Below are 26,905 nucleotides of genomic sequence, written 5' to 3'. Positions count from 1 at the left end.
AGAACGTTTAATGTAGAAATGCCGCGGGCGGCCGAAATAAACTACTTACCTATAAATTTTTAAGCACTATTTTTTTTTAGTTTGTTGAATTTGTACCATTATATACTGTGCATAACTTGAAATTTTCGATTAAACGCCCAGTAGTCCAACATTAAACGTTCTATAACTCAAAAAGTACGGGCATTAGAAAAAAAAAATCAAACAAATGCTGTAGAGTGTAGAAAATAAAGTGCTCTTAAAAAATGAATAGATGCATTTTATTGATTAATCAAATATTTTAAGAGTTATTAGCCAAAAACAATAAACCGGTTCATTAAATAAGCCATAAATTGTAAACGGTAAGTTTTACAAAAAAGTTTACAAGGTGAAAAAGATGCGAAATTTAATTCTCTACAAAAAAGTCATGATAATTTTTGCCCTAAAGTAGATAGTTTCCGAGAAATCGGAGAAAAAGATTGCGTTTGTGTACGTATAAGATAAATCGTACCAGCTTTTTGTTTTGATCGCATTTTTTATGTCGACTGACGACTTTTGAGTGTGAATTTCTTATAAATATTAAGTACCTAATTAGTATATAGTTAGTTCCTAGATAATTCAGTTTTTTTAAATTTGGTTAGGTACCTTCCAGGTCAGAGCCAGGGTGGGGCAAGCGCCCCACCCTGCCCCACCGTGGCTACGCCCATGTTTGATTTGACGTAATATTCTTATTTTGACACACTTTTTTGACATATTTGACTTAATGTTCTTATTTCGACATTTATTTAACTTTATCACAATTGAAAATAGAAGTAGAGTCAAAACTATATCTATTTGATAGGTAGTCGTTGATTTGATATATTTCAAAAAATTTGGATTGACAAAATATAATAGCATATAAGTTATTGGAATATTCTCTATACTTCATGCCAGTATTTACTTTTTTAACTATTTGTCTTATTGGTATTTCTGTATTTGAATCATTCGATATTTTTATCATATTTGTCTCATATGTATATCGGCGACGGCTGGATTTTAAAACTATGTGGGCTGGTTATATCCTCTACATTGGGCATCTTGGGTAACTTCGAGCATCAAAAGACATAAACGGAATCTAACACTGACAATCACTAATGAACTGAAATGAATACTTTGTATAGCGAATCTAAACTCAAACTAATATAGAGACTGATATAGACTCGAACAGACAAGTCCGCTCGGCACGAGCTCCAACACTAGAATGCCCGTCCGCTACCACGGCCATGTCCAAGTGCACTTCGTGAGTCATGCGCTTGCGTTCGGTAATATCAGGGGGGGGGGGGATCTCCGACACGGCCATCTCTGACGATCACACGTCCTCGTGTGAAGTCTCTGCAAAGATTACATACTCACAGTATCCTGCTCGGCCATACTGATTCTTGTCAACCATTTTAGGTTTTCACATTTATCATTATTGATCAATCAGCGCCGCACCAACAGCTCTCCTCGATTTCGCACCTACGAAACGAACACAACACTGAATAATGTTAATACAATGACTCACCGCAATTTCGCACCAACGAAATAAATAAAGCACGGAACATCGTCGCTACAACGACACACCACAATTTCGCACCAACGAAATGAGGCTTAACATCGAATAACGTCGCTACAACGACTCATCTCGCGTTCGCAACAACGAAAACAAGGATATCTCAAAAAGGTCGTCGCTTCAACGACTCATCTTGTCAACGCACCAACGTAAACAAGGACAACTCAAAATGTCGTCGCTACAACGACTCATGTTGCTTATGCACCAGCGAAAGCAAGGATAGCCCGTCGCTACAACGACATTACTCGTTAACGCACCAACGTAACGAAGAATCTACTACCACTCAACAAACGGCACTACAATGCATTACAAAATCCAGATAAAACATTTTACATCTCCCCTTTTTTACACATTACACAAAGTTCTTACGTCATTTTATCTACTACCACTACTAGCTACTACTAATAACCTCATGGTCGGATATTTTCCTGACTCTGTTGTGAGGATTTTGGAATTGAATGATTTGAAATGGTAACTATCATTATACCTCAACAATTTTTAAGCGTACCCTTATACTTCAAGTCAAGCTTGCTCTGATTTATTTCCTCAATTTCGAAAAGAAGATTATCACCAACATTAAATTTCCATTTAGAGAAGCTTTACTTTTATCATAACTTGATCGACTTCATTATCAATTACAGACATTAACCCCAAAGTCTCCTTTAACAAATAATAGCTCCTTCAGCTATCTAGCTTTTGTAACACGGTTTATAGTGAAGTTCATTGCCAGTCATACGTCACCTAACGTATCTTGACAATATCGATGTTTGCTAGACTCTACTGCTGTGTCTAGCAGTGAACAACCAAAGGATGTTGATGATGATGACGATGACGACTTCCATGTTCAGCAGTGAATACGAAAGGCAGATGTTGACGATGACGGTGATGATGACTTCCATGTCCAGCAGTGTACCGCAAAAGGCTGATTAAGTTGACGATGACGCCATGTCCAGTAGTGGACTATATCGATGACGATGATGAATGATGACTGCCATGAGCACACCTTTTCAGCGTACTCGTCACTATCTACCTGATCATTAACACCACTACCCTCGGTGGAGACTACATCTTAATGTAACTTAATGTAACTTTTTTTACAAAATAACTACGAAAACATTTACTTTCTAAGCACCTGCCCGATCATCATTAATACTGGCTAGTTATCCAAACAAATGAACACTGGCCTCCAGTGCCGTTATACTACTTCTACTACTACTATACCACTCTACACATTTTTAAAGTAATAGAGCAAAACATATCGGGTGAAAGACTCAATTAGACTTAAACATACTCCTTAACATCATTCTTCCCACTAAGTTTCCCCTGTAGCATCAATGTGCACGGAATACTAACTTAAGAGTTCTGCCTGAATTCTACTTGAGCTAGGCTTAGAGATTTAGCAAGTGATAAAGTTCACAACGAACTTACACCCGAACTTAGACATGTAGCCCAGATGCATGACTAAATCGTGGATATTATGTACCACTGATCTTTTACCATTTTATCTGCACCTTGACAAATAATTTGCAACCTTACCGCATATGTCTTCCAGACATCAACAAGTAACAACTCATTCTGCATGTCCAAATGCCTCTCATGGTCCTGGCAGCCAGTCAACGGAAAGCTCAACTAGGTTGACTCGATTCTGCCCCACACAATTTGGAATAAACGAAATACATACTGTGACAGCGAATGTGCATTGCGCGATACTCGAAAGGCAACCAACCTCCTTTATACTAGCTCCCTTTATCTCTGTCATGAATGATATTAGAGTCGATAGACTGGAGACAGACCCTCTCTACCTGTGAACACGTGAAGACACTCCTCTGCTTTTTACTAAACGGCTCCCACCGAATTGCAATCAGTCACCACTGCAAACTTGCAAACCTGTAAATAATACCTGAAGTGCATAACTGCATTAACCACTGCTATGCTGCTGCAACTTAAACTGCGGTCTCGTGTGCATGGAAGTAAAACCTGGACTCTAAGGCAGTAGTTCTGCGTCTGTAGTAAGCGACTGGACAGTTCAGTACCAACATACATCCGCGCTCGCATCTATGTGAACTGAGGTCATACACCATAAGAATAGGCTGTGATGTTAAAAGACTAATAAACGTTCGACTGATTAGCTCATGTGATGATGAGTAATCACTAATCAATTTTACTTCCCTTGTAACTTGTAAGCATAAACAACAGTGCTATAATTTAAGAAAACTGTTAATAAACTAACAGAAATAAGAAGCTGTATAAGCTATGTGACTGTACTTTACCATCCTTAATAACAAAGCCTAAGTATTCAACACTTTGCTTTCAAAACTCACATTTGGATAGGTTGAAAGAAGATACTACCTTCCTCAAAGCACTCTCTCCATTCCTTACTACAATCTGGATACGCACTGTACCTTGTTCCACGTCAGAAGCTGACCAGATAGCTACTTGGTTTCACTAATCCAGCTGTTAAAAACTCATTGACACTTTGTTACGCAATCTGCTGCTCGTTCAACGCACAAATTTCCTCTAGAACAGACACATATTTCAACTGTAACTCAGATGGTAAATCAGTGCTAATGCAATAATAATAATACACTAAAACACAACACATTAAAATTCTCTAATTGAAATTCACGCCTCTGCATGTTGGACTTATGTCCCTACGTAAGCCTACCAAACCGCTAGGTATCTTTCTTCTATCGGTACCAGTGTATATTAGAGAGAAACTCAATTAACTAAGCAACACGCTTCAATAAGATGAAATTATTGTATTGTCACTATTCCTTAGTAAATGTACACAGTGTGAACTAAATCTGTCTCATTAAAGTAGGTAGTTCAAAAATAGAGTCCATTACATACGAACAATAAAGGAAGCCAATGTTAAGCGTGATAAAAATCAAAACAATTTGTCGTATCAGACTTGTTACAAATAAGTTTACATTAAACATTATTACACAATAAAATAACACATTACAATATCACACATGTAAACTTTGTGTTTAAATTCTCAACCTAATAAGCTAGCATCGCTATCATAATAATGATTAGGCACAACACAAATTAAAATTACTAAAAAGTAATCACCCATTGTAACTTGCCATAAACCTTGTTATGAACTGTCTACGTTACTATTTGTTATGTTATTATTAAAAACGCTTACTAGTCAATTTGCTACTAGCAATTATATCTCTGATAAGGATACACTCAGTACCTACCAAGAAACAAAACTAAACATGTATGACTCACAGTTGTCCATAAGTTTGCCACACGGCACGTGTTGACTCAATGATTGCGCTCAGGCAACGTGGATGTACCTGACCTGCTGGTTTTCGGTGATTCTATGCCTAGTGCAATCATTAGCACCTTATCCGCTCGTGCACTCCGATGCAAAGTGGCCAGACACGCCACACATGAAACAAATGACTCGCGATGGTTAAACCCTACACTAAGAGGACTGCTGATCCGTCGCGCGCCCTCCATCTGCTGTCTGCGAATGGGATTTACACGCAGGTCTCATACAGACTTATTGATAGCACACATTCAGCGAAGCAGCCCTGTTACGCCTCGCACTTGTCCTGTAAATGTCACTAATTTGCGAAGCCCTTCACCGCATAAAGACGGCTGCCCTGAGCTCTTGCTGCAGCAATCCCCGGCAACAAACTCAGTAGTAGCAAGGGCCATACGCTGCAAACGCTTGTTAAACCGTGAAACACGCGACAACACGGTTGAAGTGGCAACTTCCTTCACGCTCACATATCGCCACGAAGCCACTGACGCACACAACCCGAAGACACACACCGACAGGCACTCACGTCGCTAGGCTCGCCACCCTGCAAGTTAACACAAGCAGCCGCAGCGGGCTTAACATAGTCACATTACGGTACACAATACTGTAACAATTCTCCTTACTGTGTCCCCTGCTACCAGAAAATAAATTAAGAGACATGATAGACACTGCAAAGCACTTTAACGCATCATAAATAGCAAATAGTAACAAATAATAACTTTAACGGCTTTTTTCAAAACACAGATCAACGGACAATAGCATTACATCACGCACGTTGTTGTTCCACTTGTTGTATGTTGTAAGCACTCACCGGTTTTCTTATGGCTACGATTAAACGTCGCATGATACTATTTTGCACCTCCAGAATAATTTTATAACACGTCTACATTACCACATGATGATTGTAAAAATCACGTTTATTCTTTGTGCTCAAAGCAATCCCGCTTCTGATATCGGCGACGGCTGGATTTTAAAACTATGTGGGCTGGTTATATCCTCTACATTGGGCATCTTGGGTAACTTCGAGCATCAAAAGACATAAACGGAATCTAACACTGACAATCACTAATGAACTGAAATGAATACTTTGTATAGCGAATCTAAACTCAAACTAATATAGAGACTGATATAGACTCGAACAGACAAGTCCGCTCGGCACGAGCTCCAACACTAGAATGCCCGTCCGCTACCACGGCCATGTCCAAGTGCACTTCGTGAGTCATGCGCTTGCGTTCGGTAATATCAGGGGGGGGGATCTCCGACATGTAGATACCCAGCAACGTGAAAGAGCGTTCAAACATTGCAGATCTATTTGATTGGTCTTTTTTGACCTATTTGTCATATTCGACCTATGTGACATAATATTTGACTTATTTATCCTATTTGGAATATGTTTAACATTTGACGCATTTGACCCATTGATGCATTTATTTCTTCTATTTCACTTATTGAAGTGAAACTTCTTTATCGGGGTTGGAAAAAAATTTAGTGTAACATTTTTCGTTACGCGTGACATTTTTCCGTTACGCGCCATCTTTTTCTTATCCCTACCACGCGTGATTCGAAGTAATCTGTATAGTTGCATATATGTAGTAAATTATTTTTTGAAAAATAAGGTCATAACGAAGTTTCACTTCTAACGTGTGTACACTAGTACACGCACACATTTTTTTGACATATTTGTCTCATTTGAGTTAGTCATCATATTTCTCTTTAATCAGATATCCAGTTGGTGGCACATGGAGTGCTAGCTCTAGCAGTGGACATGGAATGTATAAGAGCATTAAATTATTTCTCATTTTTGTATATTTAACTTGTCGTATTTTACGTATTTGACCAATTTGACATTTTTGACCAATTTGACTTACCTATTTGAAATATGTATTTGACCAATTTGACTTATTCAATATTTATGTCTTAATTGAAATATTTATCCTATTTGTCTCACAGATACCCAGTAGGCGGTACATGGAGTGCTAGCGTGGACATAGAATGTGAAAGAGCGTTCTTCATTCGAATGAAGTGTGTTTTGGCGAAACGGAACGCCGGTCTCACTACCTCGGGGTACAAGGTTCGTTGTTTTTTTAATTTTAAATGGTATTTTTAATAAGAGAAAGATAAATTAAGTTTCATTCCCTAACGTTCTTCAGTCTCGTGTTCTTTGTGGATCCAGAGGAAAACCAAACAGGACTCATCGGTAAACAGAAGCAATCAACGTGTGGAACATTTTACACGGCTTTGCAACTTATACTAGAAAATTATTTAATATGTGCACAATTTCACAATTGTATCGTATTTGAATAAAAAAACATTGAATATTTTATCTTTATTTACACTGCACATTCTGAAGGGGATCTGGGATTTGAAGTAATAGAACAAATTTATAATAAAAAACAAATAGGTACAGCTTCAATGTTTACACTTTACATCAAATTTCTTCGAGCACCTTCTGATATATATCAACTAAGTTTGAGATATGAGCATTTAACAACATGTACTTAATTTTTTAACACAGTCAAGTACAGTCATAATTTTAAATTTACTATCAATAAAGATTCCTTTTTAAAAATTAATTTGGATATCATTAACAAACATGCTTGGATTTAAATCTAAAATAAATGAGTTCAATATGACCGCACCCTAATGTGAACACCCTGTAGCGAGGCATATTGCACTTTGCGTGTGATAATTAGTGTACAGGGTGATGAGAGGGTATTATAATTGTATATTAGGGGTGGTTTTAGTTATTCTAATGAAATATGCAATTATTTTACTTATGACATCAGATATAGGTATTACTTTTCTTTTATCTTTATATTGGTTAAATAGAACCATAAGCAAGTGGATTTGATTTGGAGCTTCTCCATAATATTTGTTTAAATAATGTCAATGTCGTCATCTGTCATCTGGATCAATCTGCTATTTGATTGAATGACTAGCGCGTTCATTGAATGACGACAGAATTTATTTTTTCTAAACGTCCGCAAGAAGACAATGGCGACTTGACGGAGCCCGCTTGGCGGGGTTCCTATTTCTGTGTAGTTAAAAAAAAACACGAACTAAACCTAACCTAGCCCATCCCCTTATCCAAACTAACGACTATGCTAAATGACGTTCAGTCAATACGTTGAACGTTACATTCAATAAGTCCATAATTCAATTATTAAGGAAGGTGTTAGTCATTAAATAAAATAGCAGATGACTCCGACATACTGCCTTTAAACTGACTCCGACATACTGCCTTTAAACTGACTAACTCGACCTCAGGTGATCCACTGTTCCGGTTACCTCCGAGCCCGTCGTTTCGGTGAAGGCTCTGCGCCACTCGGTCTAGTGGCCGTCGGACACTCACTCCCGCCCTCCGCAGTCACCGAACTGAAGCTGCACTCCAATATGTTCATGTTCCGCGCGAGCCTTGATATGCGACTTATATTCTTGGACGCCAGGTAAGCATACACACATGACACAACACATCACATAGTGATCACATCAATAGCACATAACATACATACTGCGCATAGCACATAACACAACGCATTGCACATAATACACTGCAAACAATACGCTGCAAACAACACACTGAACACAACACTGCACACAACACATTGCACACAGCACACAACATACTGCACACAACGAACTGCACACAACACACTGCACACAACTCACAACACACAACTTAGCAAATTTATTTAAAAAGCCCGCGATTTCGGGCGCGTGATACCCAGTTAAAACTTGCTCATGATGTGCTAAACTCAATCTCTCTACCATTAACAACCGTTGACTAGATTGACTTCCTTCTGATTTAAAAAATTATGGTTCAATATTGATGCTGTGCTGAGTTGTAACTTGTATACCCTAAATAATGACAAACTCACATTTTTACAAATATATTGCGTAAAAACACATTACAAAAAACTATAATATAGAAACAGAACACAGCAGAAATGCATTCGTTACGGTTTGCTTTTCTTAAATACTACAGAATATGTACTACCTTCTATTTCACGTCAAATAGGAAAATACATATCACTTACTAAAGCCCTAGTAATAAATCGCAAATAATTCAAGCTCAGCCATTTGACATTGGATGTTTATTGCATTCCGAGAAGCATACAGCCAACAATACTATCGCGGACTGTTTCCATGGTAACACGATAAACTCGTGGGTTATTGTAGCCAGTTATGTGTAAAGCTCTAAGCTTTATTTTCAGATAACAGTAACGATATATAAAGAATGTCGTTTTAAACATAATATTATACCGTTCACCCCGGTTCAGCCAGAGTAGTTTTTTTCTTTTTCAAAATTTTTATCACTTCTTATCGAGATCAGCTTCACAAAAATCTGTCAAGCTGATCTTACACAACTTTCTTTATTTGCACTAGTCTTGGGAAACTGATTTTTAATTAATTTACTATTTTAGTTTAGTTGGCCGAGTTAAACTTTTTTGGTAAGAGGTTATTAGCATAACTAAATTAAAAAAAGTTTTTTTTTTTTTTTTTTTTCTTCTGTCACAACTGTCATAACCATGAAATCATACTCTCGTGAATATAAAATCGTTACTACGGGAAATATTCCAGTTTATGTCGTTAAAAAGTGAAAAAAGTGGAAAAGACAACCTGAAGTACATGTGTGATTGTTATCCAGTGAAAGTGTTGTGTTTTGCGTAAAAAAAACTAGTGCTAAAACTTTATAGTGACACTTTTAACTGTTTGCAATCGACAGACTACCCTCATTATTACACCTAACATTTTTATTGTCAAGTGAAAATGACATGACATTGACATGTTATGACAATCCATAGACAATATTCTCTGTGTTGCCACTATTTAAATTAATAATAATAGAAGATAAATTTAATTAACTTTTAAAAATATTTCTAAGAATAATAAATATAAAAAAAAAAAAAAAAAAAATTAAGTTGAAGTATATAGCCTTCATGACCGGAATGGGAGTAACCCGGTTGTGTGACCTGTATATTTGCCCTACCAATACCAATCAAAAAAGGCTTACACAACAAATTTTTCACCCTAGTCTCTTCAATAGACCAAGATCGCAATCCCTCACTGATTGCAGCCAAAACATTACTGATATAACTAACGACAATGAAAACCCGGATAATTCTAAGTGGACTGAAATTCAAAATCGCAAGAGACAAAGAAATAGTCCCGAAGCAGATAGAAGCCAAAAACAGTCTAAAATCAGCACATACTGGCTAAGCCAGCCGACACCCACACATAATTCCTTCTCTATGCTCGATAACGATATAGAAAAAGAGGACCATCAACCCCAGCCAACAGAAAGGATACCAAAACCTCCACCTATATTCATCGACAAAGTGAATAATATTCGTCCCTTAATAAAATTGCTGGACGAAACCGTGAAAGATCTTTTTGAAATTAAAGTATTACCCAAGGATCAGGTAAAAATTCAACCAGCAACAACAGACGCGTACAGGATCATTGTCAATGAACTAGATGCTAAGGGCACAGAATATTTTACTTACAAACCCAAACAAGAACGGAACTTTAAAGTCATACTTAAGAACATACATCCATCGACTGATACTGATGATATTAAAGAAGCATTGGCAAAGCTAGGGCACATCACCACTAATATCTGGAATATCAAACAAGCATTGACCAAAACCCCGTTGCATATGTTTGTAGTCGAACTCCAACCTAGCTCAAATAATAAAGATATTTATAAAATTAAAAACCTGCTATATTGTCGCGTAAAGTTTGAACCACCAAAACCAAAACGGACTATACCTCAGTGTGCCAATTGTCTTGATTACGGACACACAAAAGCCTATTGTCGTCGTTGTCCAAGATGCATTAAATGCGCCGGAAATCATGCATCGTCCACATGTGCGCGTAAAGATCGATCGGATGACGTCAAATGCGCTTTATGCGATGGAAATCACCCTGCGAACTATAAAGGCTGCTCTGTCTTCAAGGAGCTTCAGAAAAAGAAATACCCTGCTCTTCGAGCCAGAGCTCCTCAACAAGACCTGAACATCCCTACTTCTAATCAAGTCCAACATCCAATTCAGCCATATGCTGACGTCGTTCGCAACGGTCTAAATAAGAAACCACAAAACCAAAGGCTTTACAAACCTCAGCATGTAACAGTTGCAACTCACGCTCCTCCGCTACAGGATCCTAATCTGCCTAAAACTCAAACCCAACAAACTGGAAAGTCCAATGAAACCAATAATGACATTAAAGAACTCTTGGATATGCTTAAACAAATGATGCAACAATTGAACAACATGACAAGCCTTTTGCTAAGTGTAATATCCGACTGGCGATCGCAAACGACAAATCAAGGCAGTTGCGAGGATTTTATTCAGGCGGGAGGCAGGCGGCCCACCGTGCCCCCCCGCAACTAAGTATATTTAAACCCATAATCCTCGGCTTGTGGAATGCAAATGGGCTGTCAAATCATACTCAAGAACTAATATATTTTTTGCAAACTCATCAAATTGATTTTATGCTTATTTCTGAAACGCATTTTACCGTCAAATCCCACTTCCAAGTGCCAAGGTACAAATTGTATCACACTAACCACCCTGATGGCGGAGCTCATGCAGGTTCTGCAATACTGGTCAGGGACAATGTCAAACACTACGTCCACAATCCAATAAGCACTAACGAAATTCAAGCCACTACCATCTCTATTGAGAGTGCAAGTGGTCCAATACTGGTCTCAGCGCTTTACATACCCCCAAAGCACAACCTAAAAGCTGAGCAATATATGTCTTTCTTCAATCAACTCGGCAATAGATTCATTGCAGCGGGGGACTATAACGCCAAACATACTGACTGGGGCGCAAGAACCACTACTACGAAGGGTCGTGAACTAAAGAAAGCTGTCGAGCAACTTAACCTATGCGTTACATCTACTGGAAAACCGACATATTGGCCTTCCGATCCAAAGAAGAATCCTGACCTGGTTGATTTTTTCGTAACGAAAGGTCTTCCCATCTCTTCCCTACATTGCAAATCTACATACGAACTATCGTCTGATCATACACCTGTCATAGCCGTACTGTATAATGAGCCTGTGGAAGTAACAAAACCTTGCAGGATTCATTCTCGAAGAACTAACTGGGAATACTTTCGAGAAATTATAGTCAGCACAATAGATAAACATATACCCTTGAAATCAGATGACGATATAACCACAGCTGTTGAGAGTTTTAACAATTGCATTCAAACTGCTGCCTGGAAAGCTACGCCCAAACACAGAGATATTAAGATCATACCCATGTATCCACAAATAGCAACCGAACTAATACTTAAAAAGAGACAGGCAAGAAAACAGTGGCATACCTCTAGACATCCAGAAGATAAGAAAAAATTTAACAAACTAGCGAAGAAAGTTAAGAACACTCTAGAAGACATCAGGAACATAGAAATAGAGAATCGCTTGCACAGCCTAGATGCCACCTCTGCAACAGATTACTCTTTGTGGAAGACAACTAAATCTTTAAAAAGCCCAATATCTTTCCAATCACCACTTCGACGGGATGATGGCACGTGGGCCAAAAGTGACGCTGAAAAATCAATCTTGTTTGCTCAGCATCTTTCGCGAGTGTTCACGCCGAACTCTGCTGACGGCTCTAGCAAGATATCTGAAGTAACAGAAGCTCTATCGACACCGCATCAGCTTTCACCTCCCATAAAAAAGTTCACGGCAAGTGAAGTTCGTTCCACAATCAATAATCTTAGCTTGAACAAAGCTCCTGGTTATGACTTAATAACAACTAAAGCCATGAAGGAACTTCCTACCGTAGCCATTGACTTACTAACTGCTATATATAACGCTATACTGCGAAGAGAATACATACCTTCTCAGTGGAAAGTGGCTGAAATCATACTTATTCCCAAACCAGGAAAGGCTCCTGAAAACGTTTCTTCCTACCGCCCCATAAGTCTACTACCTGTTGCCTCAAAGATCTTGGAAATTCTCATTCTGAAACGCCTGGCTCCACTGCTAGCCAAATCTGATTTAATACCGACCCATCAATTTGGCTTCCGCAAAGGTCACGGCACGATTGAACAAGTCCATCGTTTGGTCGAGATGATTAATAACGCATACGAACACAAAAAATATTGTTCAGCAGCTTTTTTGGACATTTCGCAGGCATTCGATCGTGTATGGCATGAGGGCCTTCTTTATAAAATATTCCAAGCTTTACCTATAAACTTCTACCTAATCATTAAGTCTTATAATCATTAAGTCTATAATATCTTCAACAACGACACTTCTATGTTAAGCATGGAGACGACAGAACAAATCTCTACGAAATTAAGGCTGGTGTTCCGCAGGGCAGCGTAATGGGTCCTGTATTATATCTAATATACACTTATGACTTACCGACTAAAGAAGATGTTCTCGTTGGGACATTTGCTGACGATACTGCTCTCATCGCAATGCATGAGGATCCTGTATCTGCCTCGAAAATGTTACAGCAAAGCTTAAATGATGTCTCAGTGTGGCTGAAAGACTGGAGAATAAAAGCCAACGAAACGAAGTCGGTGCAAGTGACATTTACCCTCAGACGCGATACTTGCCCACCCGTTCAACTTAACGGAATAAGAAGTCCCCAGTCAGAAGATGTGCGTTACTTAGGTATATACTTGGACAGACGTCTTACATGGAAGAAACATATATTCACAAAAAGGAAAGCTCTTAGTGTACAGTTTCGCAAATTGTACTGGCTCTTGGCGCGTAACTCTGGCCTTTCACTGAACAACAAACTTCTTTTGTACAAGTCTATCCTCAAACCAATTTGGTCATATGGAGTTGAACTTTGGGGTACTGCAGCTCACTCTAATCTGGAAATTATACAACGTTTCCAGTCAAAAATACTTCGTATCATATCTCAAGCTCCGTGGTTCATTAGCAATTGTCATCTTCACCGTGACTTGTTTATTCCAACTGTTAAAGAGGAAATTCTCAAGAAACTTAAGTCATATAAAAGCCGTATAAAAAATCACCCCAACATACTTGTCTGGAACATGATGGAGCCCACTCGCACTTTTAAGCGCATAAAACGGAGAGCTCCACAAGACCTCCTTCAACCGTAGAATCAGACTTACCATGATCATAGAAAATATTATATGGAGACGCCACTGGGCGTTTGCCATGCATGCCAACATTAAAACTTTTAACCACCAGCTTAATGCTTAATAAGGCAGATTGCAGGTTTAGAGGAGATTTAAAAAAAAAAAAAAAAAAAAAAAAAATTAAAAAAAAAGACAGGTTGCACTCCGGGAGTGCCGGCAGAAGTGAAAACTTGATTATTAACGTTCAGCATGTTTGATATTTTGGAATGGTATCCGTCTTACGCATGGAATATAAGGGTTTAAAAAAAAAAAACATCCGTCTTACGCTTTCTCGATCAGGTCACGTGTCCTGACACGAGTTTAAGATTTTATACCCAACGCCGCTTAAGAAGTTTTCACTTCAAAAAAAATATACTTGTTTGTACAAAACAAAACATATCCATGCTATATTATGTACATTTTCGTTTGTAATATATCAAGCAAAAACATGTTTTACTTTGTTAGTTTCTCACACGTCACGATAATCCCGTACCGTGTGTTCATGGAAACGCGCTCACATTTATTGGTTCACGCCAATCAGCGGCGGGCCGAACAATCGTCGCTTCGTCGAAACATTACTATAACCGGTCGAGCCGTTCCCTATATTCACTTATAAAAGAAATACTCGCTAATATTGTTCGACACTTATTTATACAATTACTAGCCTCGGCTTTGCCCGCGTTTTCAAAGAAAAACCCACATAGTTCCCGTTCCCATGGGATTTCCGGCATAAAACCTATCCTATGTGTTAATCCAAGTTAGCCTCTATATGTGTGCTTAATTTCATTGTAATCGGTTCAGTAGTATTTGCGTGAAAGAGTAACAAATACACATACACATACATATCCATCCCCACAAACTTTCGCATTTATAATAATTAATAATTATAGTAGGATAGGATGTTGTACCTATGCGTATGTGGTAAATATAATATCCATATTTTTAAATGTTATAAATGTTTGTCTGTCTGTTACGTATATTATGTTATTTTAAATAGTTTGGTAACACTTTTTACAATTTAAAAATAATTAGATTTTTCTTTCATAACCCTCAACAAATTATTATGCGCTAGCTTTCCTCTCGCGGCTTCGCCCGCTTTATCTAAAACCTAATAAATTATATACTAAATCCTTCCTCTTGAATCACTCTATCTTTTAAAAAAATCGCTTCAAAATCCGTTGCGTAGTTTCAAAGTTTTAAGCAAAGATAGGGACATAGGGAAAGAGAAAGCGACTTTGTTTTATACTATGTAGTGAAGTATAGATATTATGTCGATCTTTCTAGTCTAAAAATAGTAATCTATCCATACCATAGATACAATAATATTCGAGTACTAAGAAGTAAGAATAAAATAGTTATTCAATACCAAAACATCGCACCTGAGCGCCAGATGGTTGTAACTCTATACGTTGATTTTATCTCGCATCAGCAAAATTTCAAATAGATACATTGACCTAGTGATATTATGAGTAATCTATATTCTATACTATCTATATTATACTAGCGGTCCGCCCCGGCTTCGCCCGTGGTACTTACGTTTTCTCTACATAAAAACCATCCTCGTACTTCAAGGAATATAATAAAAAAAGAATTATCGAAATCGGTTCAGCCGTTCTCGAGTTATGCGCTTACCAACACATTTTGCGATTCATTTTTATATATAAGACTAGCGGTCCGCCCCGGCTTCGCCCGTGGTACATGTTTACGTTTTCTCTACATAAGAACCATCCTCGTACTTCAAGGAATATAATAAAAAAAGAATTATCGAAATCGGTTCAGCCGTTCTCGAGTTATGCGCTTACCAACACATTTTGCGATTCATTTTTATATATAAGATTATAAAGGTGAAGTTTGTTTGTTTGAACGCGCTAATCTCGGGAACTACTGGTTCGAAATATGTATATGATAGATGAAAAATATTTCATCTATCATATACATAATATCATCACGCTAAGACCAACAGCAGCGGAGCAGCACAGCTAGTAATAAATATGTATAGTAAAAAGTAAAAACAAAACTAAAAAACCGGCCAAGTGCGTGTCAGACTCGCGCACGAATTCCGTAATCCGTACTATGTAGGGGACGTATATTTTTTAATTTTTAGTAGGTACCTATTTGTTGTTATAGCAGCAGCGGAAATACATCATTTGTGAAAATTACAGCTTTCTAGCTATCACTGTTTATGACATACAGCCTGGAGACAGACAGACAGACAGACAGACAGACAGCGGAGGCTTTATAATAGGGTCCCGTTTTACCCTTAGGATACGGAACCCTAAAAAGGCTTAAACTCAACATTTGTGGGTCAAATATTCAAAATCGAGTCTAAAGAAGTCCATTACATACAAATGTTATGAAAACACAAAAAAATAAGCGAATCTCATTTTTCCAGAAACAGATAAAATCCTCAAATGATATAAAAATTACTAAGCAATTATTTGAAAATAATATATCAAATGACGAAAATTATTTCAATTAAAACTCGATCTTATTACAATTGAATAAAATACATTTTAACTAAACAAGCTTGGTACGTGCCAAAGTGGTTTAGACGCAGATTGCTTCCGCGACGTCAGCATTGTGAAATGTGTGGAGTCGCTTTGTTTTTATTTTAATAAAATTATTATTGAAAACACATTTAACTCAAACAGAATAAACATGATTATTCATTTATTTTGGTTGATGTGAAAGTGTTTGTGAAATAATTATGAACAATTTATATTTAAATTAGCTTTCCACTTGCAGCTTCGCCCGCTTTGACTAAAACCTAATAAATTACATACTAAAACCTTCGTCGAGAATCATTCTATCTATTAAAAAAATCGCATCAAAAATCCGTTGCGTAGTTTTAAAGATTTAAGCATACAAAGGGACATAGGGACAGAGAAAGCTACTTTGTTTTATACTATGTAGTGATGATGAACAACTCCACGAATAGGTAAAACTCATTCAACACCCGGGTGAATGAGTTTTAATCCTTATGTTCATAATCCTTAAAAACAAAAAGTAGCCTAAGTCACTACTTATTACATCGGCTATATGTCTGTGAAACTAGGGAGGCTATCCTTCTGCAACAAACATACAGACAGCCAATTAGGTAGGTACCTACTACCTAGTGTAAAAATTACTTTTTTGATTTATGTACTGTGTATACATCCATCTTTTTGTAAAAAGCGGTAATTTCATTATTACAAATAGACACTCTAATTTTATTATTGGTATAGATAAATACATGCGACTCCATACCTTTTTGTTCGCCAACCACTCCACTAGGCGTCAACTGCCAGCATAATTGCTACGCCTTCAAGTTTGCAGAATCGATCTCTGTTAGATAACTACAGTTTATATATTATTTGTGACTACTTAGTTAACTTTAGAAAAATAAGGTCTTTGTATTTTTTGGTAGAAAAGAAATTTTTGATAAAATTAAAAATTCCTATGTCAGGTAGAAAGAGTAAAAACCTACTAAGTACTTCTTTTTTTACTATGTATAATAATATAAAGCCGACTTTTTACATAAAAAGAAAAAGATACAACTTTTTCTTTTTATGTAAAAACTAAAAAGTCGGCTAAAAAGGGGCTGTAAGTCCTTCAGGCAGATCTTCAGACGCACAGTTTCAAACTACCTAATATTTCCCAATTGTTTTACGAGAAAATATGAGATAATTTTACATTAAAAAAAGGCAATTAAGTAGATACTTTATTTTCCCTCCATAATCACCATTAAGTTCTTACCCATCCAAAAACAAACCCCGCTCTCCGTTGCTTAACCCTTCAACAACCACTTAAGCTATAATATAATATCAGCTTCCTTTAAAAATTAACTACAAGCTTTCATAAACAATATGTTTAAATTTAGAACAATAGAACCCCCATTTAAAAATCGAACGCGATTCAAAAAGCGGAAGTCGAGCGCCCTCTATGCTTAATTGGCGGAAGTGATAGGTTTTTGTGTCAACAGATTTTTTGAAGGGTGTAATCTGACGCTTGGCAAATTATTTTTTCACTTCATAGATATTGGAGAGGGTAAAAAAAGTATGGTGTTTGCTTTTTTTGTAACAAATATGCAATAAAAATGACAGTTGCACTTTTTATGAGCATTATAGACACTATTGGTCTTACCACAAAACAATTTAAACAGTCAACAGTCAACATTTTGGTATCTTTGAATCTTAACAAAGAAGTTTCACTTCTGATACATGTGCTCGGCAAACGCTCTTTTAATTTTATTGTTTCTTTCTTACAGAGTAGCGTCTCTAACGGGTTATGAACCACAGGACCTGATAGAGAAGACGTTATATCACTACATACACGGCACCGATGTCCTGCATATGAGATATTCGCATTGTACATGTAAGTTTTTAATAAATACCCTTTAAATATAAATTTAATTTTATAAAGAATAGAAAAAAATTCGATCACGAGGCGGGACTCGAACCCGCATCCTTTCACGCGGAAAAAAGATCTCTATCATGATTTAAAAAACGCAAACTGACTGACTGATCTATACAGCCCAAACTTGTTAACTGATCAAGAGATAGCCACTGTGACGTAAGCATCCGATAAAATAATTTTGACTCCTACCTGCTTATGGGGATAAAAAAGGTTAAATATTTATTCTGGCCACAATTTTCCTTCTTTTCCCAAAATTTTCTTCAAAAAAAATGTCGTTTTTTTGCATCAACAGTGTTAACAAAAGACTGAAAGACGTTCTATTGTAGAATAGAACTACATAATATATTATAATATTCCAGAAAACTTGGAAAAATCCTAAAAAAATGTTGTGTGGTTTTATGAAACCACGGTAAAAGTGAAACTGTTCGAACGGTTCCGAACACTGCTTTGTGTAGCGCATGTCGCGTGACGGTCGGCTGCCGAGTAGGTATAGAATACCTACTCGGCAGCCGCGATACACGCGACATGCGCTACACAGACCAAAAAGTTTAAGACGATGTAATAAAAGTTTCACTTTAAAATATTATCTCTTTAAAACAGTCAAAAATATTTATAAAAATATCTTCTTTTCCCTAACAGTGTTAACAAAAGGCCAAGTGACCTCCCGGTACTACCGGTTCCTCACGAAATCTGGAGGCTGGGTTTGGATGCAGAGCTATGCCACTATCGTACATAACTCCAGGTCTTCTCGACCACACTGTATCGTTTCTGTTAATTATGTTCTCAGGTAAGATTTTATATATTTTCTCGTTTGATTTTGTAATTTAATTTTTACGGATTTTAAACGCGATTTATTCATTATAGTCTGGGGTCATGGTAAATAGGGGTAAATAAAAAAGTGTGAAGTCCCGTCTCCCCTAGTGGGGCAGATGCATTAAGCGCGTCATACACGGTGAAGATACTATAATATTTTATCTTAAGATACTGTAATATTTTATATTACAGTATCTTAAGGTATGCGGTATCAGCGTTCTGACCATCATTTTTCTTTTTGTCATTGCGTACTAAGGCGCGGGACATATACAAGCGGCGCGGCGTGCATCGGGTGCGCTATTGGCATTTTGTATGAAATAATTTTGGGGCGGCGCAACCTTGGCACAACCGTGGCGTGCCGTCTCGACGCCTGTCCAAAATTCTTTCATACAAAATGTATAAGAAGCACGTGGTGCAAAACAGATTCAAGAGGTGCGCTTATGGCACGCCCGCGCCAAGCCGCGCGTGTTTGACCCGCGCCTTAGACCCCTGTAGAACCGCCATCCTGTTACAAATAACCCGAAATTTTGTAGGTCATTTATAACAGGATGGCGGTTCTACAGGGGTCCTTAGTACGCAATGACAAAAAAAAAATGATGGTCAGAACGCTGATACCGGATGCGTTAAGATACTGTAATATAAAATATTATAGTATCTTCACCGTGTGTGACGCGCTTCATGCATTCATCTGTTTCACTGATCGATTTTCTTTAGGGACAAGTAGACAATCAGACTTCTGTGTCCTGCCAGACCGAGACATTTTTTTTTCTTCGTCTCCACCGGGAATCGAACCTCGGTTCTACGCTCACGCGTCAACCACTGTACCAAGGAGGCGGTCATTAAGGCTACAATATACTTAATAATTATTTTCAAGTTAGGATATCTTTTCTCTTCAAATCAAATACTTTGATTGCTAAGAATCCGAAACCAAATTTCAAACCCCTCCTCACGATTATAATTTTCATGCTATAAAACTAATATTTATTTTTCAGTGACATAGAAGAAAAGAACCTCATCCTCAACATAGAGCAAGGCCCACCGAAAAACAACGAACCACACAGACAAACAGACAAACTGAACGAAGACTTCAGCCCAGACTCTAGTTACACTTACCCCGAATATAATTTGCCCATACTACCAACTTACGACACTACCGAAGAATACCAAAATGGCTACCAGGAAATCTTCTATGAAAACTACACGGAACCCGAAGTTGCCAATTACGCATATCCACAAAATCAACGGCCATTTTCTGCAAGTTCTTCCTCTTGTTCGTCTATAGAAAGTTCTGAAGTTAACCAATTTAATTATACAATTTACTATGGGCAGAATCAAAATGGCCGACCGGATAATTTTGGTAATTTCGCGAAAATACCGAGTCCAACAGTACAAGAGGGATATACTAGTGTTATTGTGGATAATACACAGCAATTCCATCATGGCAGTAATGTTAATGAGTTCGTTCATTGATACCTCGTGACTGATTTGTCTGAGTAGTTCGAGCAATAATTTTGTAATTTCTATTTTATGTATGTTACATATCTTAAAAAGAGCGTGTGTGAAGTCAGAAGTGAAACTTCTTTGGCAAGATTTTAATTATTTCTTTTCAATATGGTTCAAAGATACCAAAATCGTCGCCTCCATGATGTGACGGTATTGCCAAGTCGACTTAGAAATTTTACTCTAAAGAAGTTTCAATTCAAAAATGTATTTAATTTTTCCATCAGATTCGTCATTTTTATATTTCATTTTAAACTACATATTGATATTATTAAGAACAAATAATATAATAATTATTACTGTCTTCAAATTATTGTATTCTTAACAATAAAAAAAGAAGGAAAGCCATCTATAAAACACATCAACGTGAAATATTACATATAGTAGTGGCTAAAGAATAGACCCTTGAAGCACACCAAGCTTCATTATAAATACTTAGTTTACATTTAAATATGAACGTAAACACTAATATAAAAAGGATTTTCTTCATACATTGACATCATAAGGCTGGTTCCAATTTATAAAAATATGAAATACGTAATAATTTTATAATGTACTCAATCGAATGCTTTCCAAAAGTCAGTTTTAAATTGTTAAAAATGCATCGATCTTGCCTTAAAATTAGATATTTGCTTGTCGAATATTATAACTAATAACAATATAATATAACGCCTATAAATTTATCATAAATTTTGTAAATAATTTGTATAGATTCTGTTTAGTTTGTAAATAATTATTATTAGACTTAGTAAAAAAATAATAAATTCAACTTGATTATTACTATAGTATTTTTAACGTCATAAATAGGTATTATGTTTATAAATAGGTTTTTTTTATATAAATTTTAGATGACGGATTGATTTTTTTGTGAAAACTTGGAACAAAAATATTTTATTTTTAAACATTTAAAATTATATATCATGTACTAGACAATAATAGTCATATAATAATAATTATTAGAATGTAAATATTAATTAAGTACTCATTTATTTATATTTTCATCTATTTCAAGTTCTAATTCTAAGAAAAATTTAATAATACAATTTTTACAAATATTTTTTTTATTTGTTTTACAATTTGCGAACGTATTTTTATTATAAAATTGTTTTTAGAAATCTGCAGAGGCTATGTTATTTCAGTATTATAATGATCTGTTTAGTTTTATTTTTAATTTTAGCTTTATTCAAAAATTGCTTTAAAATTTGTATTTTTTTTAATATCAAGCTTAATATTTTTTTATTTTATCGCGGCCATTTTTTTCTGAATATACATATATTTGTAATATATTATTTTTAATACGAAAAGATCTTTAGTTTATATAAGGACTGAGATCGGCTAGTCGGTAACTGTATAATAATATGTAAGTTAAGAATCATTTTTATCCAAGCTTTTGATAATGTACCTAATAATATTTAATACTGAAATATATTTATCTAGTAATCTATTTTCTTTTATTTTTTAATACTTCCTACCATATTCCTACTTATCCTTTACTAGACTTTCTAAAAAGAGGGCAATATACACATTTAGGAAATATCGAAAAATTTTCAAGGGAAAAGATGATCCGAAACATCTCAACCGCTAGAGCGAGTGAAAATTTTACTTGATTAACAAATATGTATATAAGGATTTAGGATTTGAAAAAAGTATAACTAAGAAATTATTAATTTTGTGGAAACTTCTTCCTGAACTCCTATTTATTTTTGTGGCTCAAATTTTCTGGTAAAAATGCGTGAGCTTAGAAACGGGTTCAATTCCCGTTGGAGTCTAGCAAAAAAATATCTTGTTCTTAGAGGATACTAAATAAAGTAGATCAGAAAAATAGGTTTAAAATTAAAGAGCCGAATATCCCACGACAAGATAACACTTTTATTCGAAAACGCAAAAAAAAATCTCAAAGTATACACATAACGCCATCTAGTGTTATATTAAAAAAACTTGTAATATGAAAAAAAGACAAGCACATTTGAGCACATTTCATTTTCTCGTGAACTGCATTTTACCCTAAGATTTTACCATACGTTGTACAATTTAGTTTTTAAATTTAAGTTTCCGCGAGCAAGCAAACGGCGAAATCAAACAATTTGCCTAGGATATAATACCTATTGTTGTTGGACAAATTTATAAATTACATATATTCATATTATTATATTTAAATTTATTAACATGTCGCTAGATGGTGTGGTCTGAAAACTTTGAGAATGAAGATGAAATATCGGCTTTGCAACTGTTATATTTATTAAATTACAAATATGAAAAATGTACTGTATTTTTGTAACAGCTTTTATAAAATGTAACGGAATTATCGAGTTTAACGATTTGATAGATTATGCCAAATAGCAGCTTTTTTGAAAAATAGGTAGTCCTTAATCCTTATATTGGACACATAAAATAGATATTTTTATTATGTACATCAAAATATGTAATTATGCAGTGAAAGGTGTTATTTTTAAACAGGTACCTAGGTATCTTGTAAGTATCAAGTAAGTCAAGTAGTATTTAGTTACCGAAACCGAGTAAATAAAAGGTAAGGTAAGTAAGTAAATTACAAGATTTATAAAAAAAAAACGGCTCTACCATTTTTAATCGTTACTAGGTATTACGAAAGACTCAATTAAAAATCCTATTAAGTTTTACCGAGTCTGTACACATAACACAATGTGCAAATCGAGTTTCCTTCAAATAAAACAACAAAACAAAAAATAATCATTTATTTAACAAGTTTGCGACTGCGTACATGTCACATAACACATTTATAAAATAGCGCTGTTTATCGGTATAAATAAATTTCGGAGCGAATTATATAGGCTAGGGGTTATAGGCAACCTAAATATAAGTTGGAGTACAATATACTACATATTACAACCTAAATATTAATAAATGTTACATTAAATACTTTTGAAATTTTGCGTTTTTCTCGTTTTATTTAAAAAAAAATATTATTGTAATTTTTCTCATTAGGTGAAGTGCTTTCGATATCAGTTTAAAGTTTTTTTTATATCTGCAATAGTTACGGAATAATCGCCTGTGCACACCACAGAGCAAGTATGTGCACACTAATCAGAGATATGTAACATTATTTTAAGCATGTAATTTTGAATATTTGAGGTGATATTACCATATCCCATCCTTTAGCTTGTTTATAATAAATAATAATATTGTGCTTTTGAAGACTTCTTCCGACTCAAAAAAATAAAAAATCCTAGGTAGTTGTTATTAAGATAGTACATAAAGGGAGTTTTCAAATAAAACAACAACATAAAAAACAATCATTTATTCAACAACAATGTCTTACACACAATTCTTATAAAAAATAACTTTTATAACAGCGCCCTCTGTCGTCTCCGGGCAGAATCACTTCAATCCTTTTAGTTCTAATATTTCAAAGCTTCGCTTAGTTAAAACTAGATGTCGTTTTACCAAAATACCCTAAAATACAATTCTTATAAAAATAATTTTTATAACAGCGCCCTCTGTCATTTACGGGCAGAATCACTTCAATATTTTAAATTTAATTATTACAAAGCTACGCTTAGTTAAAACTAGATGTCGTTTTACCAAAATACCTTTTAATTTACAGTATTGCAAAGCTAATAATGCGCATGCAAATCTTCGCAATTGTCGTATTTCCAAAATGTATTTCATTTGACTAAACAAATTTTACATAAAATTATGCATGAAGAAAATGCATTTAGGGCCGATTTTTCAATGCTTGGATAAAACTTATTCGTAGAATAATGTATAAAACTACCTTTTTAAAAACGTATTCTAATAGCCCGTATTTGACAGTTTACGTGACATTTTAATATTATCGTGTAACACTTTATTGGACGGATAAGTTTTATCCAAGCATTGAAACATCGGCCCTTAACCACTCTATATATATATATATATGACAGTTGCCGAACAGTGACGAAGATTTCTATGCGCATTATTACTTTTGGACTACTGTAACTGTCTTACCACAAAGAACTTTAGACAGGGTTTAACTTTAAGCGCGGGTTCTCTTTAATCTGGTTTTGACAGATCCCTGGTTTAAAGTTAAGACTGTGTTTAAATTGTTTCGTGGTAAGATCATAACAATCTCATACAAAACTTTAAAATTAAGGGTGCTATAACAGTTTTTTAACAAAAACCGCTATTTTACGGTACAATTTTAACTCAAAGCACTTACACGTGAGAACAAAGTAATATCTTAATTTAAAGATAATATATTCAGTTCTACGATCATCTTATAAAAATTGTACGACGTCATACAAAATTGTCACTGAAATACGATTTTCCCAGCACAATGATCGCATAAAATGCAAAAAAATGGGGTCTAAACCGGTACACTTTTAAGAAAATTAAAAGCCTAATCTATCTTCTTACCTATAAATTATTGAGGGATATATAGTCCTTTATAGATTGTGATAATTTTTTTGTATCTAAATCAAAATTTTATTTCAATTATAAGCTAAATTAAAAATACTTGTCGATTTCTTCATACATTTTGCTCTCGCGGGTCGTCAGACCGCGCTCAGAAGCGCTCTTGGAAGGACGGGTGTATCGCTCCTCGTCCCAAAAATAAAAACGAATTAGAAAAAGATTATTGTGCGTATACTGTCGTTTTCGTGATTTGAAATATTTGATACTTTATAAGAGTAAACTGTATAAGTTTCATATTCCAGTTATTTGTAATTTAAAATTATGTTTTAAAAATTATGTTGACTGAGATCCTCTTTTTTTATGGGTTGTTGAACGGATTGGTGGGGTAAAGCAATTTGACAAAACTTAAATCCAAAATGGCGCCGACGAAAATTTGCCATCTTTTCGTCATGGGTGTCATTTTCATGGTTTTTGGGGTAGCTATTAACCAATATGAGGTCAAAAATAAAATCCAAGATGGCGCCGACGAAAATTTTACATCTTTTCATCATGGGTGTCATTTTCATGGTTTTTGGGGTAGCTATTAACTAATATGAGGTCAAAACTAAAATCCAAGATGGCGCCGACGAAAATTTTACATCTTTTCGTCATGGGTGTCATTTTCATGGTTTTTGGGGTAGCTATTAGCCAATATGAGGTCAAAAATAAAATCCAAGATGGCGCCAACGAAAATTTTACATCTTTCCGTGATGGGTGTCATTTTCATGGTTTTTGGGGTAGCTATTAGTCAATATGAGGTCAAAAATAAAATCCAAGATGGCGCCGACGAAAATTTTACATCTTTCCGTGATGGGTGTCATTTTCATGGTTTTTGGGGTGGATATTACGCAATATGAGGTCAGAACTAAAATCCAAGATGGCGCCGGTGAAAATTTGACATCTTTTCGTCATGGGTGTCATTTTCATGGTTTTTGGGGTAGCTATTAAATAATATGAGGTCAAAACTAAAAATCCAAGATGGCGCCGACGAAAATTTTACATCTTTTCGTCATGGGTGTCATTTTCATGGTTTTTGGGGTAGCTATTAACCAATATGAGGTCAAAAATAAAATCCAAGATGGCGCCGACGAAAATTTTACATCTTTTCGTCATGGGTGTCATTTTCATGGTTTTTGGGGTAGCTATTAACCAATATGAGGTCAAAAATAAAATCCAAGATGGCGCCGACGAAAATTTTACATCTTTTCGTCATGGGTGTCATTTTCATGGTTTTTGGGGTAGCTATTAACCAATATGAGGTCAAAAATAAAATCCAAGATGGCGCCGACGAAAATCTGTTATTTTATTTTAGTTTACTTCTTTATTATTAAGAAAATTACACCTATGACGAAAAGATGTCAAATTTTCGTCGGCGCCATCTTGGATTTTGGTTTTAACCTCATATTCGTTAATAGCTACCCCAAAAACCATGAAAATGACACCCATCACGAAAAAAAGTCAAATTTTCGTCGGCGCCATCTTGGATTTTGGTTTTAACCTCATATTCGTTAATAGCTACCCCAAAAACCATGAAAATGACACCCATCACGAAAAAAGTCAAATTTTCGTCGGCGCCATCTTGGATTTTAGTTTTGACCTCATATTTGTTAAGAGCTACTCCAAAACCTTGAAAATGACACCCATGACGAAAAGATGTAAAATTTTCGTCGGCGCCATCTTGGATTTTAGTTTTGACCTCATATTGGTTAATAGCTACCCCAAAAACTACCCACACTTGCAATTGTGTTTGCTACGTAGGAAAAGTTCAGATTTAAGAGTATCCTAGGTAATGTGTTATGTGACGAATACCTATAATTTATTTCATTCCG

General features: G+C 35.7%; 1 protein-coding gene across 1 annotated transcript in view; it reads left to right on the top strand.

The window, feature by feature from the left end:
* Nucleotides 1-20,667, top strand: part of sim (bHLH transcription factor single-minded) — a 28,811-nt gene extending 8,144 nt beyond the window's left edge. Inside the window, exons 5-9 of the mRNA XM_090118189.1 lie at nucleotides 6,795-6,915; nucleotides 8,112-8,290; nucleotides 18,208-18,314; nucleotides 18,996-19,143; nucleotides 20,162-20,667. Coding sequence (XP_089974315.1) covers nucleotides 6,795-6,915; nucleotides 8,112-8,290; nucleotides 18,208-18,314; nucleotides 18,996-19,143; nucleotides 20,162-20,639 — 1,033 coding nt within the window. The 3' untranslated portion in view covers nucleotides 20,640-20,667. The remainder of the gene's footprint in view (nucleotides 1-6,794; nucleotides 6,916-8,111; nucleotides 8,291-18,207; nucleotides 18,315-18,995; nucleotides 19,144-20,161) is intronic.
* The last annotated feature ends 6,238 nt before the right edge of the window (nucleotides 20,668-26,905 follow it).

Source organism: Colias eurytheme, chromosome 29, assembly GCF_061535395.1.
Source record: "Colias eurytheme isolate Ceu_HAF_F1 chromosome 29, ilColEury1 Martin Lab GWU primary, whole genome shotgun sequence".
Classification (NCBI taxonomy): Eukaryota; Metazoa; Arthropoda; class Insecta; order Lepidoptera; family Pieridae; genus Colias; species Colias eurytheme.
Note: the sequence above shows the minus strand (reverse complement) of the source record. Positions and strands in the feature narration are given on the sequence as shown.